Source organism: Lotus japonicus, chromosome 6 (assembly GCF_012489685.1).
Source record: "Lotus japonicus ecotype B-129 chromosome 6, LjGifu_v1.2".
In the NCBI taxonomy this organism is placed as follows: Eukaryota; Viridiplantae; Streptophyta; class Magnoliopsida; order Fabales; family Fabaceae; genus Lotus; species Lotus japonicus.
In genome coordinates, this window is record NC_080046.1 from 43,095,770 (window position 1) to 43,112,398 (window position 16,629).

The 16,629-nt window shown below is 40.8% G+C and overlaps 2 protein-coding genes across 3 annotated transcripts; one reads left to right on the forward strand and one right to left on the reverse strand.

The window, feature by feature from the left end:
- The first annotated feature begins 4,919 nt into the window (after window positions 1-4,919).
- Window positions 4,920-6,539, forward strand: LOC130726016 (PKS-NRPS hybrid synthetase cheA-like). The gene is made up of 3 exons (XM_057577222.1): window positions 4,920-5,467; window positions 5,554-5,861; window positions 5,934-6,539. Exons 1-3 carry the CDS (start codon window positions 4,932-4,934, stop codon window positions 6,440-6,442), a joined length of 1,353 nt encoding a protein of 450 aa, XP_057433205.1. The 5' UTR covers window positions 4,920-4,931; the 3' UTR covers window positions 6,443-6,539.
- On the reverse strand, window positions 6,519-9,589 carry LOC130726015 (protein MAIN-LIKE 2-like). Of its 2 annotated transcripts, XM_057577221.1 has the most exons (4): window positions 9,432-9,589; window positions 7,904-8,899; window positions 7,058-7,818; window positions 6,519-6,969 (listed from the first exon to the last, which is right to left on the reverse strand). In XM_057577221.1, exons 2-4 carry the CDS (start codon window positions 8,892-8,894, stop codon window positions 6,628-6,630), a joined length of 2,094 nt encoding a protein of 697 aa, XP_057433204.1. In that variant the 5' UTR covers window positions 8,895-8,899; window positions 9,432-9,589; the 3' UTR covers window positions 6,519-6,627. The 2 variants fall into 2 exon arrangements, with proteins under 2 accessions (XP_057433204.1, XP_057433203.1); XM_057577220.1 differs by lacking the exon at window positions 9,432-9,589 and having other exon boundaries at window positions 7,904-9,341.
- Window positions 9,590-16,629: the final 7,040 nt, after the last annotated feature.

The following is a 16,629-nucleotide window of genomic DNA, read 5'->3' on the forward strand; positions in this document are numbered from 1 at the left end:
TAATTTTAATACCTTGGGTCGGTTCGGGTTCCGATTGATTGAGTCTTGCCCACCCGAAACCGACCGGTTGCAACCGTTTCTAGCTGTTTCTACACACCGAAACAAACCGAAATCTGACCCGCCCCGCCCGCAATGATGAAAAATAATTCGGTTTCATCGGGTATGGGTCGGTTCAGATATTTTTGCTCAGCCCTAGATGAAACATTACCCATTTGATAATTGAAGGAGTAAAAGCAATATTGTGCCTTACTACATAGGAAAATTTATTATGGACCACTTTTTGGTGGTGCAAAGTTGCACCACCCCCTTTTGACCGACAATAGCAGGTTTTTTTAAAAAAATCAAAAAACATATTTTTCATAATTTTTAATTAATTATCTAAACCTGGTTTATTAAAAATAAACTAATTCCTAAATTAAACCCTTCATCAGACTTCTTTCCATTTCTTCATTCATCCCACCCCCAACCCAACAAATTGATTTCTTCCAACCATCAATTTACTCACAACCTTTTCTGAAGAAAATGGAGAATAATAGAATCTTCAGTTCTCCACCAAGCATGGTATGCACTCGTTCTTTCCCCTCTTTCTCTTCCACAACTTGATTTTTGTCGCAAGTGTGAGAGAAAGCATTGAAGCTTTTCTTCTTGACAGTGCCCAGCAAAACATAAAAGTGTAAAAACGAAATTTCCTCCAACAAACCTGTCAAAAGTTACCAATTGAATAACAATTGAATAGCCATAAACACTGGTAGATAAAAATGCATCGAGCACACCCAGATTCATCTATGAAGTCTTCAACACACAGATCTGGAAAAGACATTTTTTTTATCAGAACACAAAGAAAGAACCATCCACCACCACACTCCTCAAAACCTAGAAATCACACTCAGCAACACAACATTCTTCACCACAACACAAGCCCAGTTGTAGAGATGGTTCAGTTTCCAATGCAGAGGTTGTGGATTCCTGGTGGTTCTGGGGTGGGGTTGTGGCTGGGTGAATCAATCACCAAGCTTCTACCTTTTCTCTGATTTGGCTTCAGATCTAAACAAGGATGGAGGTGTTGTGAAGCAGATCAAAGCCATGCAAGGTTGTTTTTCCATCGATTGATCTTGCACCGCATCTCGGTCGTGCATCACATCAGCAGCGAGGTCGCGGAGGTCGACGAGCCACGCGGAGGGATTAGTGGTCGTGATGCTTGTCAACGTTGCCACCGATGCCGGCGCCGACGAAGGTGTGGTTAGGGTTTGCGAGGAAGGAGGTGAGGCGGTGAGGGAGGTGGGGGTGGTCGAGGATCTGGAGGCCGGAGAAATCGTTGGCACCGGCGGCGGCGAGGGAGGGGGAGAAGTGGGTGAGGATGGTGAAGCTTCAGCAATTCTGGAGAAGAAGGATTTAGCCTAATTTAGTATTTTATCATTTTTAATTTTTGTGATTAATAAATATGTTTTTTTTTTTACCGAGAAACCTGCAATTGCAAGTAAAAAAGGAGGTGGTGCAACTATAGACCAGAAAAAACCGGTCCATAGTAAACGGCCCCTTACTACATGACAGTTCAAAAAGCCAAAAACACATATATGAAATGAAATCATACACTGACGGGTGGTTGGTTCACATGTTACATGTTTGATTCTACATAAACGACACCTATCTTACACCAAATAAAAGAAATGATAGACGCTCAGGTAATTCCGTGACAGATTATTTAGCTAGGAACGCTTCCACCTATGGCGAATCTGTCTGGGTGGAGGAGGTTCCGCCTGGCGCTATATGTTTTGTTGACTCTGATTGTTTGGCATCTTTGCCGCTTAATTTATATCATGCTCTTTGAATTCAAAAAAAAAATGATAGAAAAAAAAAAGTTGAAAGTATAAAATATGGGCTTCACATGGAACAGAGAAGGCCAAGATTGGCACCATATTTTGATATTGATTTTTTCGTTAAGTCAAGAAACTTGTGTTGACCAAAAAAGTGAAAAGCATCTTGTGTAATTTCTTCGGTCTGTTCATCTTTGTTCAAAAGTAAAAAGTTAAATGTAGTAATTTGAAGTGGTGAATATTGATTGAATGGAGTGTATTGGGCACTGGACGCGTGGCTAAATGGCTGGAATATGGAATTGTAACTAATGTATGTATTGAGATTGCGTCAATATTGGGTAGGAGATTAGAGAAAATGTACCTTTGTGTTTTTTTTAGGTCTCCTTGAAGGGCACATTTAGATTTTTAGATTTTTTGTACTATTTTTCTTTCTCCAGGTTTTTTTAAGGGAGTTTTTTCTGATAAGGTTTTAATGAGTCAAGGTTCTAAAGTCTCTCCTTCAAGGAGGGGGTGGGTTAAACGCAACATTTTTATGTTGCTTTTTCTTTTTTACTCTTTTCTTGTATTGGGTTTAATTACCACTTGTACTTCACTTCAATATATATTTACACATGGCTTATAAAAAAATGTAATTTGTACAAAAGTAGTGTGTTTAAATCATACCTTAAACTGAATTATAAACTGGTTACTTTTTATTCAATAGGTCAAAATAAGTATAATATATATCTGACTTAAATACTCTAAGGGTCCCTGAAATTGTGCCCCGTACGAAAATAAGTCCCTGAATTTTTTTTTCCGATTCCGGATCCCTGAAATTATTTTTTTAATCATAATAAGTCTCTGCTCGTGTTTTAAGTCTATCTGGCATATTTTTTGCTGACTCAATATTTACACGTGGCTTTTTCCTTTATTTTAAATACACATGGAATTATAAAAAAAACAATTAAATGTAAATATAAAACCTTATTTACCTAATTATTCATTGATGACCAATAGCAGCATGAGGAAAATCACACAATTAAGGGTCAAACAATTGTGATTGCCAAATCTGGAAATGTAACATGACTTTGGCAGTTTGGCTATTAAAGACCGAATGATTTGCTTCTCAGATTATGAGATTATATTCCCTTGCTTAAATTAAGAAGAACTCCAAGAGTACCAAATTGAAATTACTGGCATCTGACAATCACAACTCACAAGATTCACGACAGGTACCAACACACACAATGGTTTAACAATCAGATCATCAAACCACAACAAAAGCATCATCAAGCACTAATCACTTTCTAGTTGGTGTCGAACCACTTGATCATCGGCCCAGCCGTACCTGGGAGGAAGGACACCGAGGGCAGTGGTGGAATCAAGGACTTCAGAGCGGCGAACCCAGCCATCGGACCCCGTCAGCATTGCTCTGTCGTTGTCCACCGTCATCATCAAACCCAGCCTGCCCAAGCACAGATCTGTTCTCAAACATTGCGTTTTGGGACAGCGTGGAGCACTTCCTCTTCAACACTCCTCCTCAGATCTGGCAAGATCTCCTCAAATCTCTTCTCCTCCACTATAACCGGGGAGTTGGGTTTGGGGCCTCCCCTATGGGGCTGCGCGCCCCACCTTTTTTTTTAAACCCAAAAGTGCCCTACGGAAAGGTACTTTCCGTATTCAATTTAACTGAATACGGAAAGGTACTTTCCGTATTATATTTTGATGAATACGGAAAGGTATTTTCCGTATTTAACTCTGACAGGATTCCCCCTTTTTCCACCATTACTCCTCCCTCACCAACTTTCACCAACCCCTCACCAGCCCCCCTAACCTCCTCAATGCCTCCAGACCACCCTCTCTCTCACCCTCTCCTACCTCACTTTCATTCCCAAGCTCTCCACCACCATCCACTCCTCCATTTCCCAAGCTCTCCACCACTACAACAAGTGTTGTAGTAGAGGTAAGTCTATGTGTTTATTTGTTGTTATTTTGTAGGATTAAGTAGTGGAAGTAGTTAGATTAAGTAGTTTAAGTAGTTAGATTAAGTAGTTTAAGTAGTTAGAAGGATGGGTTTTTGAATTCTGAGTCGTGATATAATACGGATTGTTATCTTCCGTATTGAATATGGAAAGGTACTTTCCGTATTCAGTATGGAAAGTAACAATCCGTATTCGGTATGGAAAGTATATTTCCGTATTGAGTATGGAATGTAACTTTCCGTATTCTCTTCCAGGGATGACAGATTCATTTTTCTTTGGTGAGTCACAATTGATTGAAGCTGAATTTCACAATGGTCAACCTGAAGAGGCCACTACAGAGGTGCCACCACCAGCATTTGTGCCCCCGTGTATAAGTATAGATGTCTCGCATTTATTTGCAACTGATCAGGTATTCTTTGAACATATTTTTGCATTGTTTTGAGAGTGTAATATATCAATTCTTATTATGTCTTGATCACCCTTGTAATCAATTCTTATTATTATAACAGATTTTCCCTACCCGTGATGATCTTATCAATTGGGTTCATGGAATTGCGATTGAAAATGGATATGTTACGTTGATCACAAAGTCAGATTATGGTGGGAATGGAAGCAGAAAAGCTTATGTCATGTTGGGGTGCGAGAAGCATGGTAAATATGTTCCTTATAGAGACCCTGACCTTGTTGAAGGGACGAGATCACAAAAGACAGGTTGTCCTTTTAGACTAAAAGGACGACCTAGGAAAAATGGCATAGATAGAGATTGGCGGCTAAAGGTGATGGAAGGTATACACAACCATGAACCAGCTAGGTCACTACTTGGGCACAATTTTGTTGGTCGTCTAAAACCCGGAGAGAAGGAGCAAGTGGGAAAAATGACAAGGAGTTGGGTTCCACCGAGAAAGATGTTGTTGACTTTGAAGGAAAACAATCCTTCAAACTTGACTACCATATCTCAGATTTATGGTGTTTGCAAGAGGTTAAGAAAATCCCTCCGCGGGGGATTGACAGAAATGCAACACTTGTTGAAGAAGTTGGACGGTGACAAGTATGTCCACTTTGAAAGACATGAGCCTGGATCGGAAGTCATTAGGGATGTATTTTGGGCTCATCCAAATGCTATCAAACTGTTCAACACATTTCCATTGTAGTGATTATGGATTGCACATACAAGACAAACAAATATGCAATTCCCTTGCTTGAGATTGTTGGACTGACTTCCACAGATAAGACATACTCCATAGCCTTTTGCTACATTGTTAATGAGGGCACAGATGACTACGTTTGGGCACTGGAGTGTATGAAGTCTCTATTAGCTGATCAAGCCATGTTGCCTAAGGTGATTGTTACTGACAGGGATCTTGCCTTATTGAGTGCTGCTAAGCAAAGCCTTCCTAACACTACACATTTATTATGCTTGTGGCACATCAACAAGTGTGTTTTGGCAAAGTGCAAACTCTATGTTGGCACAGATGATTTTGCTGAGTTGGTTATGATGAAGTGGGCAGAGGTGGTGGATGCTGCAACAGTTGAAGAATTTGAAGTGAAATGGATGCAATTGTTTAATATGTGCAAGGCAAAATACAGCAACTTTACCTCCTATTGTTCTACTACATGGTTGGTTCACAAGGAGAAATTCGCCAAGGCATGGACAAATCATGTGATGCACTTTGGAACAACAACAAGTAACAGGTAAAAAAATTACATGAGCTTAATTTATGCGTTGTTTGTTCATTTGATAGATTGTTGTTAATAAGATATCTATTTGTTGTTTGCAGGGCTGAGGGTGCACATGCCAGTTTGAATAAGATGTTACGGGATTGCAAGGGTGACCTGGCCACTTCATGGGATGCGTCGCATAGTTTGACATGTAATCGACATACTGAAATATTAGCATCGTTTGAGCGCAGTATTCACAGAATTGATCACATTTTCATGTTCCCATTTTACACAAATATTAGAGGATTTGTGTCAAACAAATGCCTGCAGCTCATCGACGATGAACATATAAGAATGAAGTCCTACGGCAGATGCGATTGCTTGTTGAGAGAGACTCATGGACTACCTTGCGGTTGTGAACTTGCAGGTCACCGGTCAACCACTCTCTTGTCAATTAATTCTATTTGTTATTGAAAGTGACACTTTTGTGAACTTGCAGGTTATGAAAGAATTCCATATGAGTCAATTCATCCATTCTGGAAGAGACTGAGTTGGGAGCATGTACCTGAACCTGTTGCAGATACTACCAGCAACCATATTTGCGGCATGAACCATGGAGATATGCAACCAGAAGTTGAGGCATTGACACATTATTTCAGTTCTTTGGATACTGGAGGGCAGAGTATGGTAAGGAGGAAGCTTCAAGCGATCTATTGTCCTGAAAGCAGTTCACTTTGTACTCCTGCGGTTAAGATAAGGTCCAAGCGCACTCTTAAGGCGAATGAGAAAATACCACCTAAGAATAAAGCAATAGGATCCTTGACTCGTGATCTTTCAGGTTTTGAACATGTTGATAGGGAGATCAGAGAGGCAAAGAAGGTTTCACAACCACCAAAGAAGAAGAAGCGTGTGAAGAAGTCTGATACAAGCTATTTCATGGGTCATTTTCCAGCCTTTTTCGTGTTGCTTCTGAATAATTTCGTGTACCCTTTAAACTGTTTGCCATGAATTATTTATGTTACTTATCCTGCCTTTGATTATTTACGGTGTAGTTATACGGGTTTTTTTCAATACAAGAGTCGGCATATAATGAGTGAAAATAGAAAGCATGATTAATATAAAGAGAGTCCTAATACAAAGAGTCACATGTCATAATATAAAAATACAAAAAAAATATACAAATATATAGTCAATCACTCGCCCCGACCCCTACCGGCCCCTCTACGACCTCTAGGTCCACGGGCTCTGCCTCCACGGCCTCTGCCTCCACGCGCACCCTCTGCAGGAGCACCCTCTCCACGGGCTCTGCCTCCACGGCCTCTGCCTCCACGCGCTCTGTCTCCACGACCTCTGCCTCCTGCAGCTCTAGCTCCTCGGACAGCAGCAAAGGCTACCCCCTGGGTACCAATGAAAGCATTGGATCTAATAAGATCCAGCGCCCTCTCAGTGAGGGATCGGGAATGCGTGCCCTCTGCAGGAGCATCTGGCACCTCGAGTGACTGCTCCAACAAGTCCACGGCCCGACGCATAACAGTCTGCAAAAATAATGTAGATACATTAGATACAAATAAAATATCATGAACAAAAAATCACAATTGAATGGAAAATAAAATTCAAACTTACCACTGCACTGAACTCCTCCCTCCTATCATCAGGGATGATGAACCGATGGGACACAGCGCTGTACCACCTCATGTAATCCTCCACAGCCTCTCCCGGATATGTAGCGGGGATCCCCTGAGGGCGGAGGTGCGGCGCAAACTCAGCAAAGGCAGCATCTGCGGTCTCAGCAAGGGACCCAGACGTCTGGATCTCAGAGGGGTGTCGAGGGACATCCTGTATGAAGCCAAACTGGCGCAGAACCCTCTCTGGTAGATGCCGTCGAACAACACGGCCAAATGGCGACCGGATGTAGCCAGAATACATGGCCCTCGGATCCCGTGGTCGATGAGCCCGATGGTCCTCAAATGGGGTCCATATAACGTCATCCACCGTCAGCTCATCGAGCATGACTCGCCTCTCATCAAGGCCTGCATGCCCGACCCGGGACATAGCCCACCGCCGCGCCCTAGGCTGGTCCTGCGAGTACTCCGGATCCGCCCTACGGATAATGACGCGGTCAGAAAGGTACTCGTAGACCCATCCTAGCAGGAGCGAGGTAAAACCTCCCATCTGGGCCGTCCCCCTCCTGGACGCTCGACTAAGCTGGTCGTATAGCGTAGCGAGCGCAATCGCGCCCCACGCGTACTCGCACACTCGACCAAGATCCTCCAACATCCCTATCCAGTAGACGGTCGTATGGTAGCCTCCGCTCTTGCTAGCAAAGAGCGTGGCGCCTAGCTGGTTCACCAGCCAAATCCGTGCAGCGTCCTCATATCGGTGCTCTACAATGAAGTGAATTAAGTTAATAGTTTATAACAATACAATAATAATAGATACAAAGACAATACAATAATAATTAAGACATACCCGCCAACGCAGCCTCATACCGGGTCTGCAAGACCCCAAAGCGAATAGTCTGGGACCTATTCGTATCAAACTCAGCCTCATAAATACCAACAGATCCTCCCATCAACTGAGCACAGAGCGCTGCACACTCGTCCCTCTCCCCCCTCCCAGGCGTATAGAACCTCGACCCCATGGGGAGATGGAGAAGAGCCGACACGTCGTCCAAGGTGATAGTCATCTCCCCGAACGGCATGTGGAAGCTACTAGTCTCCTCATGCCATCGCTCCACAAGGGCCAAAATAAGGCCTGCATCTGTCACCGGGTAGCTGCAATATGGTAGCTGATGAAGACCCGTCTGCTCAATCAACTCTCGAACCCGCCTGTGACTGTCTGAATCACCATCACAAGCAAGGTTCCAAACCTTCCCCCCAGCTGTGGCCACCTTCAACTGTCGACGGTCCACATACCGCTCGTCTGTGCGTAGGAGTGCATGCCACGCCCAGGGAGCCTTGTGATCAGCATAATGGGTGAGGAGCGATAGCTCAACAGGCCCCCCCGGAAACGGCGGCAACCTCTGGATCAGGTCCTCCTCGCCACCCTGTGCCCCCTGCTCCCCCTGCTCTGGCGGCAGGACATCAGCATCAACAGTAGGCGGAGGAATACTATCCTCGTCAGATCCTCCCATGCCGGATGAGGCCTCGCCTGATGACTCCTCGCCGGAAGACTCCTCGCCTGAGGACTCCTCGCCTGAGGACTCCTCGCCTGATGACTCAACCATGGGAGAGGGCGGAGAAACAACTGTAGGTATCTCAACCGTGGGAGACGGCGGATAATCAACCAGAGGAACCTCAATCATGGGAGACGGCGGAGAAACAACTGGAGCTGAAGCCTCCACCGCCTGAGAGGTTGCAGCATGATCGCCGCGCCGGCTAGAAGCATGTAACCGCCGGTGTCTATCCTCAGTAGCCCCGACATCCTCACTAGAAGCATGAGACCTCTTTCTGTTCTTCATTCTCACTATATATTCAGAGCAAACATTCACTATATATACCATTTCAGCCATAGACAGAAACATGATGCAAGCAAATGGAAAATTCCTAGAATTTTATAAGTACATAGATGATAATCGGATCTTCTGTGGATTATGCATGCTTGGATCAACTTTTATTTTCCTAATAATCAATTATGGCATCTAGAAACTACTCACAAATGCTTTGGAAACCTTCTATAATTGATTCTGAACCCAGAATCAATTATAAGTGTTGGGTTTGGTTCTGAGATGAATACGGAAAACGTTTTTCCGTATTCAATACGGAAAACCATGTTCCATACTGAATACGGAAAACCATTTTCCATATTCAATACGGAAACCTGTGATCCGTATTTACCCAGAAACGCCATTAACGACAATGAGCTATCGGCCCTAAACCCAAACCACATTCAAGACATTTCAGCCAACAATACCTCTACACAAGCAACAATCGACTACCCTAGGGTTCAATGATTAACATAATTTCAAGTTAAATGGGGAAAATCCAAAAATCCTTACCTCTAGGTTTCAATTCTGAGAATGGGGTTGTGAAGAGCTTTGATGGAGATGATGGAACCTTTCAAGTACACGGTTCAAGCAAGGGGAGCGACAGAGATCGAAGGTTGAAGAGGGGAGAAGAGCTTGGCAAAATACGGAAATGGGTTTGAATAAACCCTTGCCGGTTTACATACTAATATAATACAGATATTAAACTTCCGTATTCAATACGGAAATGTGTCTTCCGTATTCTATTAAAGGGGGGCGTTCCAGTAATTTCCCCACTTTAAGTGGGGCGGGGAGCCCCATAGGGGGGGCCCCAAACCCAACTCCCCTATAACCCTAGCCCAGACCATCATTTGTGGTTTCAGCAATAGCACCAGATCCGACCCATCCAACTAGAAATCGGCCAACTTTTTACATATTTTTTTTAATTCCATGTGTATTTAAAATAAAGGAAAAAGCCACGTGTAAATATTGAGTCAGCAAAAAATATGTCAGATAGTCTTAAAACACGAGCAGGGACTTATTCTGATTAAAAAAACAATTTCAGGGATCCAAAATCGGAAAAATCTTTTACAGGGACTTATTTTCGTACGGGGCACAATTTCAGGGACCCTTAGAGTATTTAAGCTTATATATCTTTTGAGGTTTTTGATTTAGTGTCACATTTTATAAAGGTGGTTTAGATAGGATGATTGTATAGGATTATTTCAATGTTCTTAACTGTAAGATTGGTAGTGTTCTGCTTATATACAATATATAAGAACTTATCACAAAGGGGAAAAAAGTAATTAACAACCAGCTATTAACTCTTTTTTCCCAATGTCATCTTCTTGGAAAATAAAATACTCTTGAACCCGTAATCAAGCAGTAATAGCCCATACGATTACTCCCGAGGAGAAGCTGCTGCACTCCATCTATAAGCAGCGAGGATTATTTCTGCAGCTGTGGTCTTCTTCACAGCCTGTCGCCCAGCCTCGGTTGGTTTCCTGGCAAGCTCCGGTGGCGCCGACGATTGCTGTCAATTGTGATGGCAGTTCTCTTGGGGTGCCGGCGCGCTCTGGCTTCGGTGGTTGCATTCGGAACTCTAGCGGGAGCTGGCTTGCTGGGTTCATGGGCTTTGGTGCGCAAGGGTAAGTTCTTCGAATGGAGCTGCTTGCCATATTCCATGGTTTGGAACTAGCGTAGAACTTGGAGCATCGCCAAGTTGAGTGCTTCTCCGACTCATTGTTAGCTGTTAATTTGATCCAAACACCTCCTTCTCATTTTCATGTGGAGGTTGTGTTGCTGCACCATATCCTGAGTTTGATGCATAGAGATTGGAATACCCGGGTGACTCATGTCTTACGTGAGGAAAATGCTTGTGCGGACTTCTTGGCGAAAGCTGGTGCTTCCCAGGAGTGTGCTCTCCTCTATTTACAGGATCCCCCTCCTAGAATAGAGGCTTTGCTTTTGGCGGATTCTATGGGTTTTGTGACAGTTAGGCAGTAGGGGTTTCTTGTTTTCTGTTCTTTTCTTTTGTTCTCTTTGTTGTTGCGCATAAAAAAAAAAGAGTGAATTCCACGGTGAAAAGTAATGCTCAACTTGAACAATATATATACATCAAAGACTCAAAGTAGAGAAACCAATAAGTTAAATCATAATTGGTATTTTTCACTTGGACAAACACATACTGAATCTATAAACTCATGATATAACAGTAATATATAGCAATACATTGCTACTTGTTCATGCTTGCTAATATATATATTTTTTCTGATTTAAATAAGTAGATCTAATTTTTATTCTTACTAGACTTTTGAAATGCCAAAAGGCACTACACCAAATAACAACCAAGTTACTCTTTGTCTAAAGATTTGTTATTGTATCAGTGTCACTCAAAACTAATTAAGAGAAATAACAGATAAAAATATTATTGAACTAAAGTAGAAATTGTACTCATGACTTCGTCGAACAAAGGTCAATGAATCAGCAGGTTTGACATCAATGAAAAACCATTGTATTAACTTCAGATTCCATCAATTTTGTGGTTCATTTTCGCATAATTAATCATCACGGTAAATATTCAAAATATAAAAGCTCTTCAATTGTACAAAGAGTTTTTCCAAACATCAAAAGTCAAAATAATTATACAAAAAAAGTTTTACTTGGCTACTTTTGCAACTTAGTTCCACCTTGGCCCAATCCAACTGCTATTAAGTTTTTCTCTCACATCGTGAAAATTCACCACTTCATTCTTGAATGTGCGGAACTTATTTGTTTCAAGTGAATAAAACACAATGTCTTGACCATAAAATCTGGGAAAATAAATTTTGTTTTCCATTCCAGGAATGTTTGCTAGAGCAGAAAGTGATGTATTACCAACAAAAAGCATATGATTTCCCAAGCTTTCAACTCTGATCCAAGTCATTGTTGATTCATTCAACTTGAAAACTCGAACCCACTTTCCAAAATGACCCTCAAATACTGCCACGAGACTGTCATTGCATTCTACTAGAAAACTGTTGCAGTAGCGGGTGCACGGAGCACGAGGCTTCTCAAGTTCTTCCCAAGTGACGTATTCTTCTCCTAGATGTAAAATTGCCAATTGTCCTATTCTGCTAATATAATAAAATCCTCCTTTATAATAAATAGGGCTCATGTTGCATAGAGGAAAATCAGTACCTTCAAATCTGCTACAATCCCATTCTTGGTGCCCAAGGTACGCGCTGAATGCCATCACTACCGGATATTGTCCAATCTTACAAAGTTCGACAACCGCACATTCAGAAGAGGTTGGAGGATGTGAAAAGCCAAGGCATCGAGTATTCCTGTTTATTAGAGGTCCATATGCAAGTTGTTTCACCTCTCTTGTAAAGGGATTGAAAAAAATAATGTTAGAGATTGTATTCACAGACAGTAGTAGCCAGCCATCTTTTGAGTAGCATATTTCATAATTTGCTTGGAAGTTCTCTGGTACATTAATGTTGTATTTGTACTTGAGACCTTGCTTTGGATGTGCCATAGTTAAGACACTATCTTTCTCAAAAGAGACAAATAATGGACACCATGAATGTCTTGCCACTGACAAGGAAGAGAAAGATCTCCATTTAACTAGTGGTGCTCTGCTAGTAGCTCGAAAATTCAAATAGTCAATGACATTAAGATGTTCAAACATATTTTCAACCATGTAAAAAGGAAGTGCAGATGCATTATTGGCTTCATCATCCATTATCTCTTCTGAATAGACATCAACACTATTAATCTGAGTTTGTTCGGTCATCCTACACAAAATAAATAGATATAATATCACCATATTGCATTGAATGAAAGGAATTATATTCCAAAATCAATGAAAATAAAGTTAAAAATTGTATTACCTTAGATCAGGCATAAACCATCTAGGAAAAAAGCGGTTATATGGTAAATTTGAGAAAGGATGAGAAGTCATAAAGCTATTGTCTTCAATGTTGTATATGTAGATGAAATTATTGTCTTCTAAGGGGAAATAGATACGACCCCCTTCAACTTCATGATTGACTGCTTCACAAGAAAATGGTAAGTCAAACCTGTTAAGGGATATAAAGAACACTTTTTCTTTGATGTTTTTCACCTTTTCCCACACCATTCCAGAAAAATTCAATCTGTGAACAACAACGCTGATGATCTTATTTTGTGCATGCAAGATTTCAATTCGAAATAGTTCGCGGTTAGATTCAAACAGCTTGCATGTATAGTCAAAGGTGGTTAGCACACACTCTGGCAAGGAAATGCAAGCAGATTTTACTTTAAGGCGATGGTGCCGGAGCTTCTCAATTACTACTAGAAAACGTCCAAATAATGACTCTGCATACAAGCAACCGTTGCAGTAGACTGGGTTGGTAAGATAGGAGTAGTCTTCCTCCAATTCTTGACCCTCCAAGGCTGCAACACTCATAAGGTCCTCACTATAGTCCACTTCAGTCCATTGCTTTTCTCCAAGTTGACAATAGAATATTGTAGAAGTAGGATAATCTGAGAATAAAAATATGGAGCAAGCCCGAGCAGATGCAGTTGGAGAGCATGAGAAAATGATATCGCTAATGCCACTGTGCTTTAGGGGTGGGAGCTCAATCTTCTTGAGTGTAAATGGGTTCCAAAGAAATAGTTTGGTCTTGTTTGCGAAAAGACACCAACCATGTTGCACGGTCCAAAGTGATGATGATGCCCCCAACTCTTGAATGCTTCTTGAATAAGTTTTGGTGGGATCTAAGATGGAGCAAAAAGTCAGGTTGTTTTGGTCTTTGACTTTGCTTTTGTCGTTGGGATTTCCATTGGAATAAAGAAGCCAAGGATAAGGTTGGGGAGGAAGAAGGAATTGATCCTTTGTTCTCCTATCTCTTGTATTTGGTTCCATAGTGTCTTTCTGTCTCTGCATATATAGAAATTTAAATAAATAACTTGGAGATAAAAATAACTAGCAAAAAATAAGTTATCATTGGAAAATTGAATGTCTTGATTGATTGTGTTCAGATACAAAAATTATCTATGGACTACATAAAAAAAAAAAAAAAACAACAATCTCAATGCAAAGCATGAAACATATTGAGGAAAATTAAGGTTGTTCACAATACATGAAACATATGGAGCATGAAACAAGTTCTCTAACTATGAATGTAAAGAGCTAATTAATTGGAAATATGGAAATAGCGGAACAGTATAAATTCTATCAAAGCTGGGAAAACCTTTTCTAATATCTTAGATGGAGGATAAAGATTGGGTTTATCATATCATATCATATAATATATATAACTGATCAAGAAGATAGAAGAATTGTATAATAAATATTGGATTTATTGGGATATATTTTATAAGAATAATATTTTTATATGAGAAGATAAGAATAAAATATGAAGTCATGTCACTTTCTTAGCTTAACTCACATGACATTTCTGGTGGTCATGGAACCATTTAATTGTTTAAATCTTGACCATCTGTAGTACATTTTAACGGTCATAATTTATTTTTATGGACACATATAAAAATATTTCTAACAACTAACATTTGCCTATAAAAAAAAAATATATATATATATATATATAAACATAATTCTCATAAAACTTGTCCCAAGTTTACCATATCATAAAAAAAGTTTGATTAGGATTTTACTTCATGATACTTAATATAAAAATTTGACCTTTGTTGTGGGAGGGAGGGATGCTATTCTTTTCCCTGAAATTGGATGTTCTTCTGGAGTGGTAGAACATAATGAGGTGATTAGCAGGTTGGTAGTCGATCCATCGCAGGCCTTGTCAGTGTTTTCTCCAAGTACTAATCGGTGAGGTATAAGAAGGATCGTCTTTAATGATAACTTTGTGGGTGTTGTCTTCGTAAACCTCTTGCGTAGCCTCATCTTTAGAGAAGGGAAGGTTGTTGTGGCTTTGTCTTTTGACAGTCAGTTCCCTTTGTCTTTTCTAAGATCTTCCTTTGATGTCTCCTTGATGGATGCCTTTATTGGTCGGAATCTGTTTGATTTCCTACCTCTTTGTTCTCTTCTACATCCACCTGATGTGGTTGATGTGAGAGCCTACGGGTTTGACTCGGTTCATCCTACTACTGCTACTGATGTGCTTGGTTTTTCTCCCTCTAGGCCTAAGTGTCTGGTCCCGTTTGAAGAAGGTGGGGTCGCTCAACATCAGCTCTTTGATGTGGCCGTTGGTTTGGATGCGCCGTCTTCGGATGCTTTTGTTCCTGATGTACCTTTTGCTTCTCTTCCTCGTAAGAGAGGGCGTCCTTAAAAGGTCAAGAGAGGTCGTAAGCCCCGTCAGGTGATCTCGGTGACTTGTGTGGGTTCGGTTGCGGTTGATGGTGAAGTTCCTTCCTCGAGTGCGATCATGCCCTCGCTTCGTCCTGCTTCATTGGATTCAGGAAGTGCTCCAAGTAGTTGTTATTGAACGCGAGCCAAGAAGGCGTAGGTGGTTGGCAAGCTTGTGGGTTGTACTTTTGACGGTGGGCATGAGACTGCTATCCGTGGCTTGGCATAGGAATAGGGGAGTGGTGGCCGCCCTGAGTTGAGGTTATTGCTTTTGGTGTTCTCTTTGCTTGTGGTTTAGGTTTTTTGGCTGCTTGCGTTTGGTTTTTCTCTTTTGTTCAGTGAAGTTCTTATTGTCTATACTTTTTAGGGTGGTTAAGTGTATTTCTGTGGATGATTATAGATTTTTGTTTTTGTTATCCTCACTGTCTTATTCTCGAGCTTAGCATCTTCCTTCTTCATTATGAATAATAATATTTGGACTTCCAAAAAAATATAAAAATTTGATATATAAGATCACTGAAACAAGATCTTTTTTCTTTTTGAAACGCGAAACAAGATCTTTAAGTTTTAATTATAAATTAAATCGTATATTGTGATTATTTATATCATAAATTAATTGTATTAGTTTTATAATATCATGTTTATCGAATCAAAATAATCAGATTTTTCATCTACTAATAAAAATCAAATTAACTAGATTATCCTTCAAAAAGTTAGATAGCCTATACGAACTGAGTAATTTTCTCTCTTTTCTTAATAGACCAATAAATCAAAACACAATAATCAATTCCCAGATGAAGCATTATCCATTCATAATAAGAAAAGGAAAACAATGCGGTGAGTTAGGGTTTCAGAATTAATCACCTTGCTTTCGCAAAGGTACCACAACACTCGAGATGAATAGCACTTCACCTAGCAAATCACTTCACAGTCACAACCTTCAACGTCCCAAACACCGTCGTAAACTTCACTGCACAACCTTCATGATTCGCGATTTGTAAGTATCTAATAGACTGGGAACGAGATCCTAAAATGGAGTGGAGGTTATAGATTGAGTAGCTTACCTTAGAGAGAAATAGAGAAAATTTTCACAATTCGTTGTGGTGGTTTCGCTGCCTACATGATTCCCAATTTGTGCTGGTTCCGGGCGATGGAGGGTTTGGTAGGATGATTTGCGAAGATCAATGGTGTTTTGCGAAGAACAAATGGGTGATTTGGGAAGTAGGGTTTCGCGATGGAGGAGGTGCACGATGGAGGAGAGTTTCGCAAGGTAGTGAGAGGATAAATCATGAACTAACCATTGATTATTGTGTGAGTGACAGAGTGAAAACGTGTATTAATATATGAAAATATGTTTATTTCTTAATAGGCTTAATTTCACTTTGGTCCTTGATCTATCACACTTGCGATTTGACTCCCTAATGTTTAAAACAAGCAATTTTG